The following is a 13130-nucleotide window of genomic DNA, read 5'->3' as shown; positions in this document are numbered from 1 at the left end:
GGACGATTTTCATTTTCATCTTTATACTTTTGCTTTTGTGGTTTGAAGAAACTTCTATTTTTGCACAATGAACATATGTTACTTTTGTAATAGAAAGTAAACTTATACTCATTTTTAGAAAAGGCACCCTCCTTTTCATGGTGGAGACGAGCATGCAGTCTTGGTCCCCGTAGGATGCGGAGGCAGAGGGAAAGGGCTCAGGCCCGCTTGGCATCACGTCTTCGGTACTGGCGGCTTCCAGCCTGCCAGTTCTATCATCAAGCCTCAGGTCATAGGCTCCATTAAAAAAAAAAAAGGCAGGCAACTGGAAAGTCAATTATCACAGTTACAAGTGACAGTGGGATTGATAACACAGAAGTACAGACAATGCAGCCTGTCACAGGTTTCAGCCGAGAAAGCTCAAACTTTCCAATCACCCATGCTTTCATATGCCAAAAACGTGTTTATGGAGGATGGCAATAATAAATACAATTGTGCTAAAAATTAAATGAACAACTCGCATTTTATAAATAGACATGCCAACAGGCTATACAAATTTATCACTATGTGAGACTAGAGCCTGGGCTTAATTTTAAAAAATTTCAACTATCTACACTTTTCAATCCAAATTATCAATTTTCCAAAAGTAACATTTGGGCTGCAAACCAAACAAAGCTGCTTAGTAGCAGTCAGCAGATAAGATGATGGCAACATTATAGGCTTATCTGGTTACACATCCTGTTTGTGTCTACAAATGTAGCTGATCTCATCTAATATTTACTGATGTTGTCCAAATACCTAATTACTCACTCATGCACACAAAGATATGCAACTACAGGTTATGGGTTAGTGATTTGGTCCCATTAACTTACTATGCTATTTTTTTGCAAGATGGGAAGGAGCCCAATAGCAGCTTTAAAACCTTTTTTATGCTGCCATTAAGCAAAGATGTAACATCTTGGAAAGAAGCATATGTGGAAGTCTTATTGAAAATCTAAAATTGCTTTACCTCCTTAAGCTTCAGAAATACCTATAATATTACCAATTACCTTATTGATTAGCACTGAAACACTTGTGTCAAGGGATAGGATTAATTTACAGATCTATGGACAAAAGGCAAAGCAAACAAGAAATAAACCAAAATTTGATCAAAATGGCTTACTCATCAGTTGCAATTAGCAGATTTGTTTTAATTATTGGAGATTAAATTTTGACGTTATTGGTGTTATTAAACGATAGACACTAAGTTTGCACAATGGGTTTAATGCAGTGTTAAGAATATTAACAACCAACCAAGAAAAAAAATCTCAGCTAAAGGTTCTTAGGGAGTCTGGTCTCTTCATCAACGTCATTTAACAAATAAATTTTTTAATTAACTCTAAATAAACATAAATAACTAGGTTTTTCTAATCTTATTCTCAGCTTTGAACACTTTACCGTCAGAGGAAACTTCAAATTCAAAGGAGTCATATAATAATACTGGAGAACTACAGCAATTACAGTGGAGTTGCTGTTTACAAGGAAATTAGGTTCCAAAGTCAGCATGTAAAAAAAAAAAAAATCATGCATGGCCAATATTACCCTTTAAAATCCTTTAAGTACAACAACTCTCATCTTATCTCAAGAAAATAGGTTTTCCTCTTGTATTGGAACAGCCTGCTGCATCCTTAGGTGCATGGCGCCTTAGAACAGATTCTTAAGAAAACAGAGACTGAGACGAGGATAAGGAGGTTGGTGTATTATTTTTGGAACAGGGGTACAGGGCAGCATGGGGTGAAGAAAGGAGGCAAGTAAGGATGTGAAACAAGGTAAAGTGTGCATAGCTATTTTACAAAGAACCCCAAAGACACATAACAGCTTGCTTGACAGATGCTTCGTTTGGCAGTCTGGAATTGACCAGATGGGCTGCAAGGAGAAGCCATGGAATTGAGCATTCCAAGGGAGGGAGAAAGAAGGGACCTACCTAGTTTCCCCTGACTCCTGTTTCCCATTGCCAAGGTTCACTCAGAGGGACTTAACTGTTTGAGACTTCCAGCTTGCCTTATTCAGCCCCTCTGCAGTCCATAAGGAAGTCAGATGCTAGTAGAGGGTCCAAAAGTGACGGAAGAAACCAGGAACTCTGGGCAGGTGGCTGGTCAACCCAGCTGCAAGGCAGCAGCCAAGGAGAAGGATCCAGCATGCTCAAGGTAGATGAGGGGTCAATTCCTGGTGGCAGATGAAAGGTCTGCGAGATTTGTGTCTGGTAGAAGTACTAAGTTGAAGAAGTTGGTTTATACTTAGAAGTTTTATTGGACAAGAAAAATTTTTTCTTTAAATATTAAAAAGTAACTCAATACTGTAAGGAGCTTGTACTATATGTAAGAATAAACTGAAAACTAAGACAATTGAGGTAAGAAGAAAGTCATGTCTCCCGTCTCATGTTTCTAAGGAGCCCAGTTCATTAAGTGGTATGATGGGCAGAATCTATAAACCTCATCTTTCCCTTAGTGCAATTTTCAATGTGTTCAGTTAAATACATATGCATTCCAACACTACTCTAACAACTGCATACTGTGTACCAGGACTTTCTCTCATGGTCTTGCTTGAGCTTCAAAGTAAACTCTGTAGGTCCTATTTTCCAGAAAATGTAACAGAAAAATAAATAATGCAGATGATCAAACCCACCAGGTGGCAGAACAAGGGCTAGATTAACTTTCTTATTCATGCTATCCAAACCACTGAAAATCCAGTATCCATTTTAATAACTGTCAAAACTTGGGGAAAGTAATTCCTGCTAATCTCTAAGATAACATTCTTTAGAAGGATTTTTTACTTGCCTTAGAAACTGGGATATTACGAATTTCTTTAGAAAAATCATATATAACATATACAGCTTATGGTCCAAAGTTTGCTGAATTTTTCATAGAAAAAAATTTATTACTGTGCCATAGTATATTATAAAAGCATTATTATAACTTTATTATAGAAATGTAGTAGACTCTGTGGGGTGCTACTTAGATGCCCCTTTCATGCTGGAAGTATTCATTACCCCAGATGTTGAGAGTGTTGCCTGCTAATGGCTCATAGGTGAATTCCTCCCCTACGATTACACCACCTCTCTGGGCACAGCTCACCCCCAATAACAGATGGAAATGGGGTAAACGGACCAACTCGTTGGACTCAATTTGGGATATCTGTGAAAGGCCATCCCAGCTTCTAAGCAACCCTGGAGTGAGTGAGGCCTTTGTTACAACTATATGACAGTTCAGCTTCTTCAGCCTAATCCTACCTCCCTCTATTCCCTACAGGTGTGGTGCCAAACAGCACTGCCCAATAAAACTCATGCTTGAAACCTGTCTCGAGGCTCGTATCTTGGACAATCCAACCCATGGCAAGAAGTGACACAATAATATTGAAAGTCATGTGACAAAATGATACTGAGAGGAAAATTAGACGTTTAAATGTGTTTATAAGGAGAAAAAGAAACTAAGAATGAATAAATATTCAACAAGGAAAAAAACTCTTGAGGACTTGACAGGAAAACAGGCAAAAGACATAACAAACACATCAAGAGAAAGATAATACAAATGGTCCTTAAACATAAGTGAAGATACTCAACTTCATTCATAATAAAATAAAAGCAAATTAAAACTATGCCAGCACTAGCAATGAACAAGCTAAAAATGAAATTAAGAAAACAATTATATTTAGAATAGCATCCAAAAGAATATATATTAATAGATTTAACAAAAGAAATGTGAAACTTGTACTCTGAAAACTATAAGACATTGTTGAAAGTAATTAAAGAAGATATGAGTAAATAGAAAGGCATCCCATGCTTGTAGATTAGAATATTTAGTACTGTTAAAATGGCAAGACTCCTCCAAATGACCTAGACATTCAACAGAATTCCTCCCAGAATACCAGTTAGATTTTTTGCAGAAATTTACAAGCTGATCCTAAAATTCATATGGAAATGCAAGGGACCTAGAAGAGTTAAAACAATCTTGAAAAAGAAGAACAAAGTTGGAAGACTGACACTTCCTGATTTCAAAACTTCCTAAAAAGTCACAGGAATTAAAATAGTGTGGTACTGGCATAAGGATAAATATGTAGATAGATGGAATAAAATTGAGATTCCAGAAATAAACCCTAACAACTATAGTCAACTGACTTCAATGGGGGGAAAAATAGTGTTTTCAAAAATGGTACTAGGAAAACTGCAAATCCACACACAAAGAAATGAAGCTGGACTCCTTCCTTATATCACACAAAAATTAACTCCAAATAAACACCATAGACTTAAATGTAAGAGTTAAAACTATAAAGCTCTTAAAAGAAAATATCTTCATGGGTTAGGCAAAACCTTCTTAGACACAACGCCAAAAGCACAAGCGACAAAAGAAGAGACAGATGGGCCTTAATCAAAATTAAAAACTTTTCTGCTTACATGGACACAATCAAGAAAATGGAAAGGCAGCTCATAGAAGGGGAGAAAATATCTGCAAATTCTGTATTTGATAAGAGACTTAGATCTAAAATATATAAAGACTCTTACAACTCAATAGTAAAGACAAATAATCCAATTACCAAATGGACAGACGATCTGAACTGACGTTTCTCCAAAGACATACAGATGGCTCAAAACCGCATGAAAAGATATTTAACTCATTAATCATCAGGGAAATGCAAGTCAAGACCACAGTAAGACACCATTTACCATGGAGACTCCAAAATTTCTCTGAAAGAAAAAATTGTAATAGAAAAATAGAGGAGGAGAGGAAGGAGCGATATAAAAACCAGACACTCATGTATGTGTGGGAAGTTATTACATGACAGAGTTACACTGTAAATTAGCAAGGAGATACAGTACTCAATGAATGGTTTCATAACAATTAGCTATCCATTTGAAGAAAAAAAACTGAATCCATATGTGATATACAAAAGTGTAAATTCTAAAGTAAAAAGCTAATCATAAAAAGCTATATGACAAAAGAAAAATTGTGTTGTAATACCTTTATATTATCATTAAGCAAGACAATATATTAAGCAAGAATTATTTAGAAATATTATTAAGCAAGACAAAAATCCCCATAAACAAAAAGGGGAAGAGATGACACATTAATTAAATTTTTAAAATTTAATATAATAAAGGACCATAAAGCTAAAAGGCAAACAGAATAGGAAAAAAGTTTTGCAACTTTTATAATAGACAAAAAAAATAGTTTTTAGAAGACCTAAAGAACTCCCACAAAGCAGTCAGAGTCAAAAATAAAAAATAAAATAAAAAGCACAAAATATGAACAGAGGATACAGAGAAACACAAATACTAATGCTCCCCAATCAGTAAAATCTAAAAATATACTTAACTTCACAAAGAATTAGAATATCATTTTTTCCCATTTGATCAACAAGAATTTAAATATTTTATAACACTCAGCATAGCAAAGTTCCAGGGAAATGGGTATACTCAAACACTAATGGTGGAAACATAAACAGTTATAGCCTTATGAAGGGTACCACACGTTAATTTTGCAATGTGTAAACCCTTCAGCCAAGCAATCCCACTTCCAGGTCATCTGTCCTAAAGAAAAAGTTGCAGATGTAGATAAAGAGTCACACTGAGGAAGTTCACTGCAATTCTGTTTTAGCATCAAAAAATCGACAACCACCTCAGTGCTCATCAATCGAGGGAAAGTTAAACAAGTTAGGGCAAATTCACACTATTTAATAGTTAAAAAGAATGAGGCATATAAATATTCTGACATGAAAAGTTCCAGTGCTAGCATAAAAACAATCAAGCTTTACATTATATGCATCATGCTCCCCTTTATATGTAAAAATAGATTTATGGCTGAGTTCAGAAAGAAGGATAGAGGGATATATACCCACGGGTTATTGATTTTGTCTCTAGGGAGGAGAGGCTGGAATGGGGGGCACTAATGGAGGATACTTTATTTTTAGTCTATATACCTCTATATTGTTTGAATATTTCACAATGATAATATTACCTAATCATCTAAATTTAATAAACCTGTGACTAGAAGTACCTGTTGAAAACCTGGTAATTAAGAGTAACCTAGAAGCCTAGCATCCAGAACAGCAAACAAGCATGTATAATTGGTATATTTCCTTCCATTTTTATGATTACATATTTCACAGCCAGTATCACTTTGTATCTGAAATTTTTTATCCTATAAAAAATTGACATTTCATGAGGATGTCCCCATATTAGAAAAAATCTTCCTCTTCTATTGACCATACAATGTATTCACCCCAGTTATTAAGGAAAGCATTGCCTTTGCTTGTCTTCCAGTGGTTCATGGTGAGAGAACTATCCTTGAATGCCAGCTTTCCACTGACCATCTTTATAATATTTATGGACTAACTGTGGTCAGTGGAGTTGAAGTATCTACTTTTCTTGACCTAGATAGGGGAACTTCAACGACTAAATAAACTACCTCTGCCCCTTTAGAATCAGTCAGATAAATGAGAGAGTACAGTACTTAGTAAGTGCTCAATAAATACTATCTGTTGTGTTAACTCTATTTCAATGAGAAAAGTACCTAGTACATAGTGACTTCTATATCCATAAGTGACTTCTAAATCCATATATAATTTGATATATAGAAATATATATCAATTAGTAGATCACAACTATGTGAATGTGTATTTAAGGCCACTGAACTGTATACTTAAAAATGGTTAAAATCATAAATTTTATGTTAGGCATATTTCACCACAATAAAAAAAACTTGAAAAACTATACTAATTAGTAGAACCTATAATAAAAACTCATCACTTATTTGATACCTTGATTGACTAATTGAAACAGGTTACCAGAAATGCCAGATCAAGCCCAGTCCATTAAGTCAGCAATGAGGTATGGATCTGAGTGTTATTAAATAAGCATTCTATTTACAAACTCATTTTCACCTCTTCTAGAATTTGGGTTTCAATTTTTACTTCCACAGAGCTCCTGAATAAGATAAGAGACTAGTGGAGCCCATGTTTTAGATATTTGTTCATGAGATCCTAACATAGCCTACGAAATGCCGTTATTTAAAATTTAAATCTCTAAGGTTATAATGGGGATAGATATTATTTAATGTAGAACTTCTCTCCACAGTGGGCTGCAAATGTCCTGGAACTCCACAGTCACCACAAGTTAAGCTAGAGTTTATATTCAGACAGCCATTCTGAGGACTATAATATTACTAGTTCTGGGCAGCTGAGTAAGTCCGCAGATTAATGGAGTGGAGAAGCAAATACACTATTACAAAAAAACAGCTGGCTGAGAACTTCAGAGCTTTTAAAGAGTGAACATTCTCTCCTTCTCTTTCCTTATAATTAGGAGGAACATGTTTGATATCAGAGAGGATTAATAAGAGAGTTAAAAGCAAAGTCCCTGGATCGTAAGAACATGTTTCACGTATCAACAATAAAGAGTTTTAAGGAATAACACAGAAAATCAAATGCAAAGCTTTATAAAAGTTCTTGCGGCTAGTTACATAGTACCTATCAAGGAGACTAGTTTATTTCTAGTCTAATTAGTTCCTAGAAAATAAGTAAATGTAGCTAAGGTTACATTTTTCTGTCACTGAGTTATCTTGATTGTCATTTTCTACCTATTAGCATTGATTTGAACTTTATCACTATTAAAAAAATTAAGGATAGATCTACCATATGATCCAGCTATTCCACTGCTGGGTATTTATCCAAAGAACTTGAAAATACAAAGGCATAAAGATACTTGCACCCCTCTGTTCATTGCGGCATTATACACAATAGCCAAGACATGGAAGCAACCTAGGTGCCCATCAAGGGATGAATGGATAAAGAAGATGTGGTATTTATACACGATGGACTACTACTCAGCCATAAGAAATGACAAAATCCGGCCATTTGTGACAACATGGATGGACCTTGAGGGTATTAGGCTGAGTGAAATAAATCAGAGGGAGAAAGTCAAATACCATATGATCTCACTCATAAGTAGAAGATAAAAACGACAAAAAAAAAAAAAAACACATAGCATTGGAGATTGGCCTGGTGGTTACCATTTGGGAAGGGGGGAAGGCAAAAGGGGTGATTAGGCTCACACGTGAGGGGATGCACTATAATTACTGTTCGAGTGGTGAACATGATGTAATGTACACAGGATTTGAAATATGATGTACATCCGAAAAAATAAAAATTAAAAATAAAATAAAATAAAATTGGGACCAAAAAAACAAGGCTAAAATGCCTGAGAGCAAGATGGAACTCCTCCAAAATCAGCTGACTGACTGTTCAGTCTGAAATGTGCTTCTATATCCCAGTAATTTCAGGCATTAGTCAAGGAAAAGGGTACGTGATGATATTAACAGCAAAACGCCACTAACTTACTGAAAGCAATTTGGCCCAAACACGGTGGCGAGATTGTGAACGTTCATGCGATTCTGCACGTGGTGCTTGGCTACTTCTGTCAAGAACTGGCACAGGAACTTGAGGAGGCAGTAGTGGGTGTCTGGCAGCTGTCTTATTAAGTCTCTTAAGCGACTCTCCTGAGCATCATGTCTGTCATCTGAAAAGACAAAGAACACAAAATGTTCTCAGGCATATTGCACAGTAACAACAAAAGCACACAGGTCTAATAAATTGTGCCATTTTATTCAGAAAAAAATTCCTAGAGACTGAGATAGACCATCAAAAAGGGGGCATTTTTGCCTTTTCTATGATCCTTAGGCACTGGACTTTTTTTTTTAATGTTCAAGAATTACTCACTTATTCAAGACATCCTGAAAACCATGAGCTTTATTCAGTGCATACAATGGGTTCAATTTTGTGTTTTCTTGCCCCAAATTAAGATAATGTTTGGGTTTTTTATCCATGGTGGAATCTTCCATTTGATTTTTGTCTTTAAGTTTGTTAAAAACAAGAATCTCTTGGTTGAATAAAATCTGATACAAGAGACCTTCCTGGGTCACCATGAGTGACACTAAACTTAGTGGTCAGGAATCTATACACAGAGAAAGCTGAAGGACACAATTTCTACGTAGCTTTTTAATCTATCACATGTCACAGAGCTTAGAATTTGATATGTGCCTCTCAGGCAAAAGCCAAATAACCCTGTATATAGCCAAAAATATCCCACAATGTGCCAAGTTTCCCTCAACTCTCAAAGATTCATTTTTGTCAATATTTAAATCGAGTAAAGTTGCTTAAGTAATTTAAAGTAATTACTTTACTTTAAATTAAAGTAATCTTAAGTAATTTTGCATACTACTTCCTATCAGAGGAAACACAAATCTTTTATAACAAATACTTTAGGGAAATAATCACAATCCATCCTTTAGACAGACATGTAAGAGAATGAAAACTAAATCTAGTCATAATTAATACGCATTGGATTCTCTAATTTACATAGTTATAAGTCCGCCGCTTTAGCCAGTCAAGCAAATAAGAAACAGAAAAGTGAGGCAAACCAGCTGTAAAGGAAGAGGATTAGTCAGCATTGCAAAACGCATGGGTAACACAATGCCATTACAGGAAGTAAAAACAGAAAACACAAAGTCACACAAAGCGCCAGTGAGTGGCTGCAGAGCACACGATAAACATGAGGCTCAGAGTCACTTCCTGTGTCAGGATCCTGGTTCTGCCACTTACTACCTGTGTGACCTTTGACTCTCTACGAAACTCTGTTTCCTTGTTTATCAATGGTAATATTAACTGTCTCACTGGATTGTGAGAATTAAATGAGCTGACAGTTGTAAAGTACTTAAACCAGAGTGGTTGACACATACTGAGTGCTATGCGAGTATTTGTTAAATGAATAAATTAAATAACTTCTTTTACTTTACCTTCACCAATTTGGTTTTATGAGCGCACTGAGGTTTTAATGGAATACCCTGTAACAGGAGCCCATTTCACCTTTATGAATGTTAAAATAAGTGATGCTGTCAAAAATAGCAATGCCAAAAATGTGCAAATTTCAATGTTAGAATTGTGTTGGAGAATATCTGACTTAGGATTCCGATAATTATTTCTTACTGTTCACAAACAATGTGATCCAATAAACTACATGATGTTTAGGGCAAAACAGATTTCTTGATATTAGAAGTTTTTCATATTAAATTACTTTTAAAAAAGAAAAATCATATTCAAATACTTCGATAATCCATGTGGTATGTTGCTTATGTTGGCACTGCCCACTGCACTGTGATCTTGACTAGCAGGAATATGCAAGAAATAGCAATAATTAAGTTTGGAGTGATTAAAAACTAATTGAAGACTAACCATTTCTCATACCTTTATATTATAAAGATAGATAAATACTAACTAAGAGAAAATGTAATCCTATTTTGCCGTTTTCCTTTTTAGAGTGACTAATCCAAAGCGAGTCTGGATGTTTTCACAGTGTGTGATATCCGTCTAGAGCTGTGATTTAATCCCCAGCATTGCAGGGTACAGGCAATAGCATTCCAACAGCCTTGACGATGGGCCTCTGGCTGTCTGGCTCCGAAATGAAACCTCAAACCCTAAGGCAGGCACTGTGTGTAGACACCAGATGGAATAAAACAAATATTCAAAATAGCTATGAATTTATGACAATAACACCTTCGAAAAAGCAGCACTTTCATCATTTACTTCTGGTTTTTGAAATACGATGAATAATTTTCCCAGGAAACAAAACTGACAAATAATGGGAAGGGAGATAGGCATATTCAGAGAATCTCAAGCTTAACAAAATAACATTCTTTATGGAATGAAGGGAAGAATCACTAAACGTGTTCTCCAAAAGCAAAAGTAATTGAGGGACAAATACTTTATTTCTGTCTCCTTCTACCCAGAGCACTTCCGTTTCTCTGATGGAAGACGGATTCACTGTGTGGCCAGTATGTGAGCGTCCTCCACTGCAGCACACATTCGAACCTTAAATGTTCCAAATTTACTTCCTGAACCTCTGTTCAAATACATTGACAGCGCAGTAAAGACCTGACTTTATTAGCATGCCGTTTCTTCTCGTCTTTTTTCATACTGATTAATTATGTGCTATCATAATCCTGAGAGTCTGCAATTTTCACTGTGTTACCAGAAATATGTGGTAAACATGACCATTATTACCAGCCTGCAGCAATCCCACAGGCAAAATTTTCTACATATGGGAACAATAATTGCTCAAGACCTTTAAACGTGGGATTGTAGAAGAACGTCCAGCATAGCACAATGGCCTCTGTGTGGGTGTGAATGTGCCTAACAAGAGGACTTTTGATGCTTAACGAGAAACAAAGTTCATAATAATTACTTTATTATTGCTTGCATTATATTTAGAGTCACAGATACCTACATATAATAAATAACGCCTTATTCATTCATGTTCTTGCATTTCTATTGGTAATTACAATGGCTCCCTCAAGGTCTCACTTAAGATTTAGCTCTGCTTCTATTTTTGTGCACATTTATTCATAATGTATACTTATTGCACACCATGTGTGATATTTATCACGTGCTTCCTGTGTGTCTGACATGCACTAACACCACGGACACAGCAATGAACAAACTTCATGCTTTTATTAAACTTACGTTCTAATCAGGAAAGACAACCAAATAAATCAACAATATTTATGTGAAGTGGTAATGTAAGTGCTATGAAGAAATATAAAGGAGGATAAGGGAGAATAAAGCAGAGTGATCAGGCATGGGGGACGTCAGGGAAGGCCTCTGAACAAGGTAGGTAATGTGTGTGCCTTATTAAGCTCAGGGATGGCCTTTCTGATATAGTGACAACTGAGCAGAAAGTGAAGGAAAAAGGGAAGTGCATTCTAAACAATGGAAACAGCAAGTGCTAAGGCCCTGAGGGAGCCTGGGCCTGGCAGGGGGGCAGGGGGGCAGAGGGTGTGGCCAAGTAGTGGCAGGTGGGAGAGCGGCAGGAAGTGAAATCAGGAGACAGTGTGGGGAGGGAGCAGGCAGATCACTGTAGTCTTGTTATAAGCCATGGTCTTTTATTTTTGTGAGGGTTTTGAGCTGTAGGGAGACTTAAAAGGACCTCTCTGGCTGCTGTGCTGAATCTAGACTGTAGGAGGCACAAGCAGGGAGCCTCTGGTTAGGGGATTATTGTGACAGTCCCAAAAGAGAAAGGCCTGTTGGTCTGGACAGGTTGATAGTGATGCCATAGTAAGACATGGTGGATTCTGGATATAGTTTGAATATGTTTTGTTTTTAATCTGAAAGTTGTTTGCTTTGTATATGAAAAATACATGTATAGAATACCCATCCAATCATTCAACAAATATTTGAGTGACTACTCTACGCCAGGTGCAATTCTAAGCATTTGGGATACATCAGTAAACAGACAGACATCCTTGCCTCCATGGAGCTTATATCCTAGTGGTTGAGACATTCAGCAATAAACACAGGAATGGCTGGGGGCACTGGGGGACCAGCCAGGGGAGGGGTGGTGACTGTGATCATAAATACGATTGTCGGGAAGGACTCATGAGAATGGATTTCATGTTTGTAGGCAACTAAAGTAAAAAATCGACAAAGTGGCAAGCGTAAGCTCTTTCAGAGTTGGAGGTTGAGTTTTAAACATCTTTTAAATCCCCTCAGTGCCTTGCATATAAAGGTAATCAGGAAATAATTTCAATAGATTGATACACACTTAAGACACTTTTAAGACACACAGATAGTAAGACAAAATAGTATACGAATAAAGAGACATCTATCTCTCAAATATATCTTTAACATGGAATAATTTAGTCCACTTACAGAATTAGCTGGGTCTGCCTGTTATGCAGGAGTCAGATACAGAGAGTATTTAAATGACAAGAAAAGGATCGGTTGGTTGTCAGAGGGTAAGGATCTTTAGTTATGAAATTCCACAGAGGGGCCTCAGAAATAGAAGAGAAATGCACCTGTGCAGACGTATTAAAATATTTAGCCTGTTTTAAACTTCGTTATTTCTAGATTTAAGTTGGAATAAAAATTAGAATAATATGGGGCTGGCCCCGTGGCCGAGTGGTTAAGTTGGCTCGCTCTGCTGCAGGCGGCCCAGTGTTTCGTTGGTTCGAATCCTGGGCGCGGACATGGCACTGCTCATCAAACCACGCTGAGGCAGCGTCCCACATGCCACAACTAGAAGGACCCACAACGAAGAATACACAACTATGTACTGGGGGGCTTTGGGGAGA

At 36.6% G+C, this 13130-nt stretch overlaps 1 protein-coding gene and 1 non-coding gene across 11 annotated transcripts in view; one reads left to right on the top strand and one right to left on the bottom strand.

Moving 5' to 3' along the window:
• The window catches only part of FAM13A (family with sequence similarity 13 member A), a 313429-nt gene that overhangs the window by 227773 nt on the left and 72526 nt on the right, over nt 1–13130 (bottom strand). For all 10 annotated transcript variants that reach the window (XM_070505399.1, XM_070505400.1, XM_070505393.1 and 7 more), the window contains one exon: nt 8347–8524. In XM_070505399.1, the coding sequence (XP_070361500.1) occupies nt 8347–8524 (178 nt within the window). The remainder of the gene's footprint in view (nt 1–8346; nt 8525–13130) is intronic.
• On the top strand, nt 128–275 carry LOC123284889 (small nucleolar RNA SNORA57). The gene has a single exon (XR_006526329.1). It is a non-coding gene; the product is annotated as a small nucleolar RNA SNORA57 (small nucleolar RNA).

Source organism: Equus asinus, chromosome 3 (assembly GCF_041296235.1).
Source record: "Equus asinus isolate D_3611 breed Donkey chromosome 3, EquAss-T2T_v2, whole genome shotgun sequence".
NCBI lineage: Eukaryota > Metazoa > Chordata > Mammalia > Perissodactyla > Equidae > Equus > Equus asinus.
This window is presented reverse-complemented; position numbering and strand designations above follow the sequence as displayed.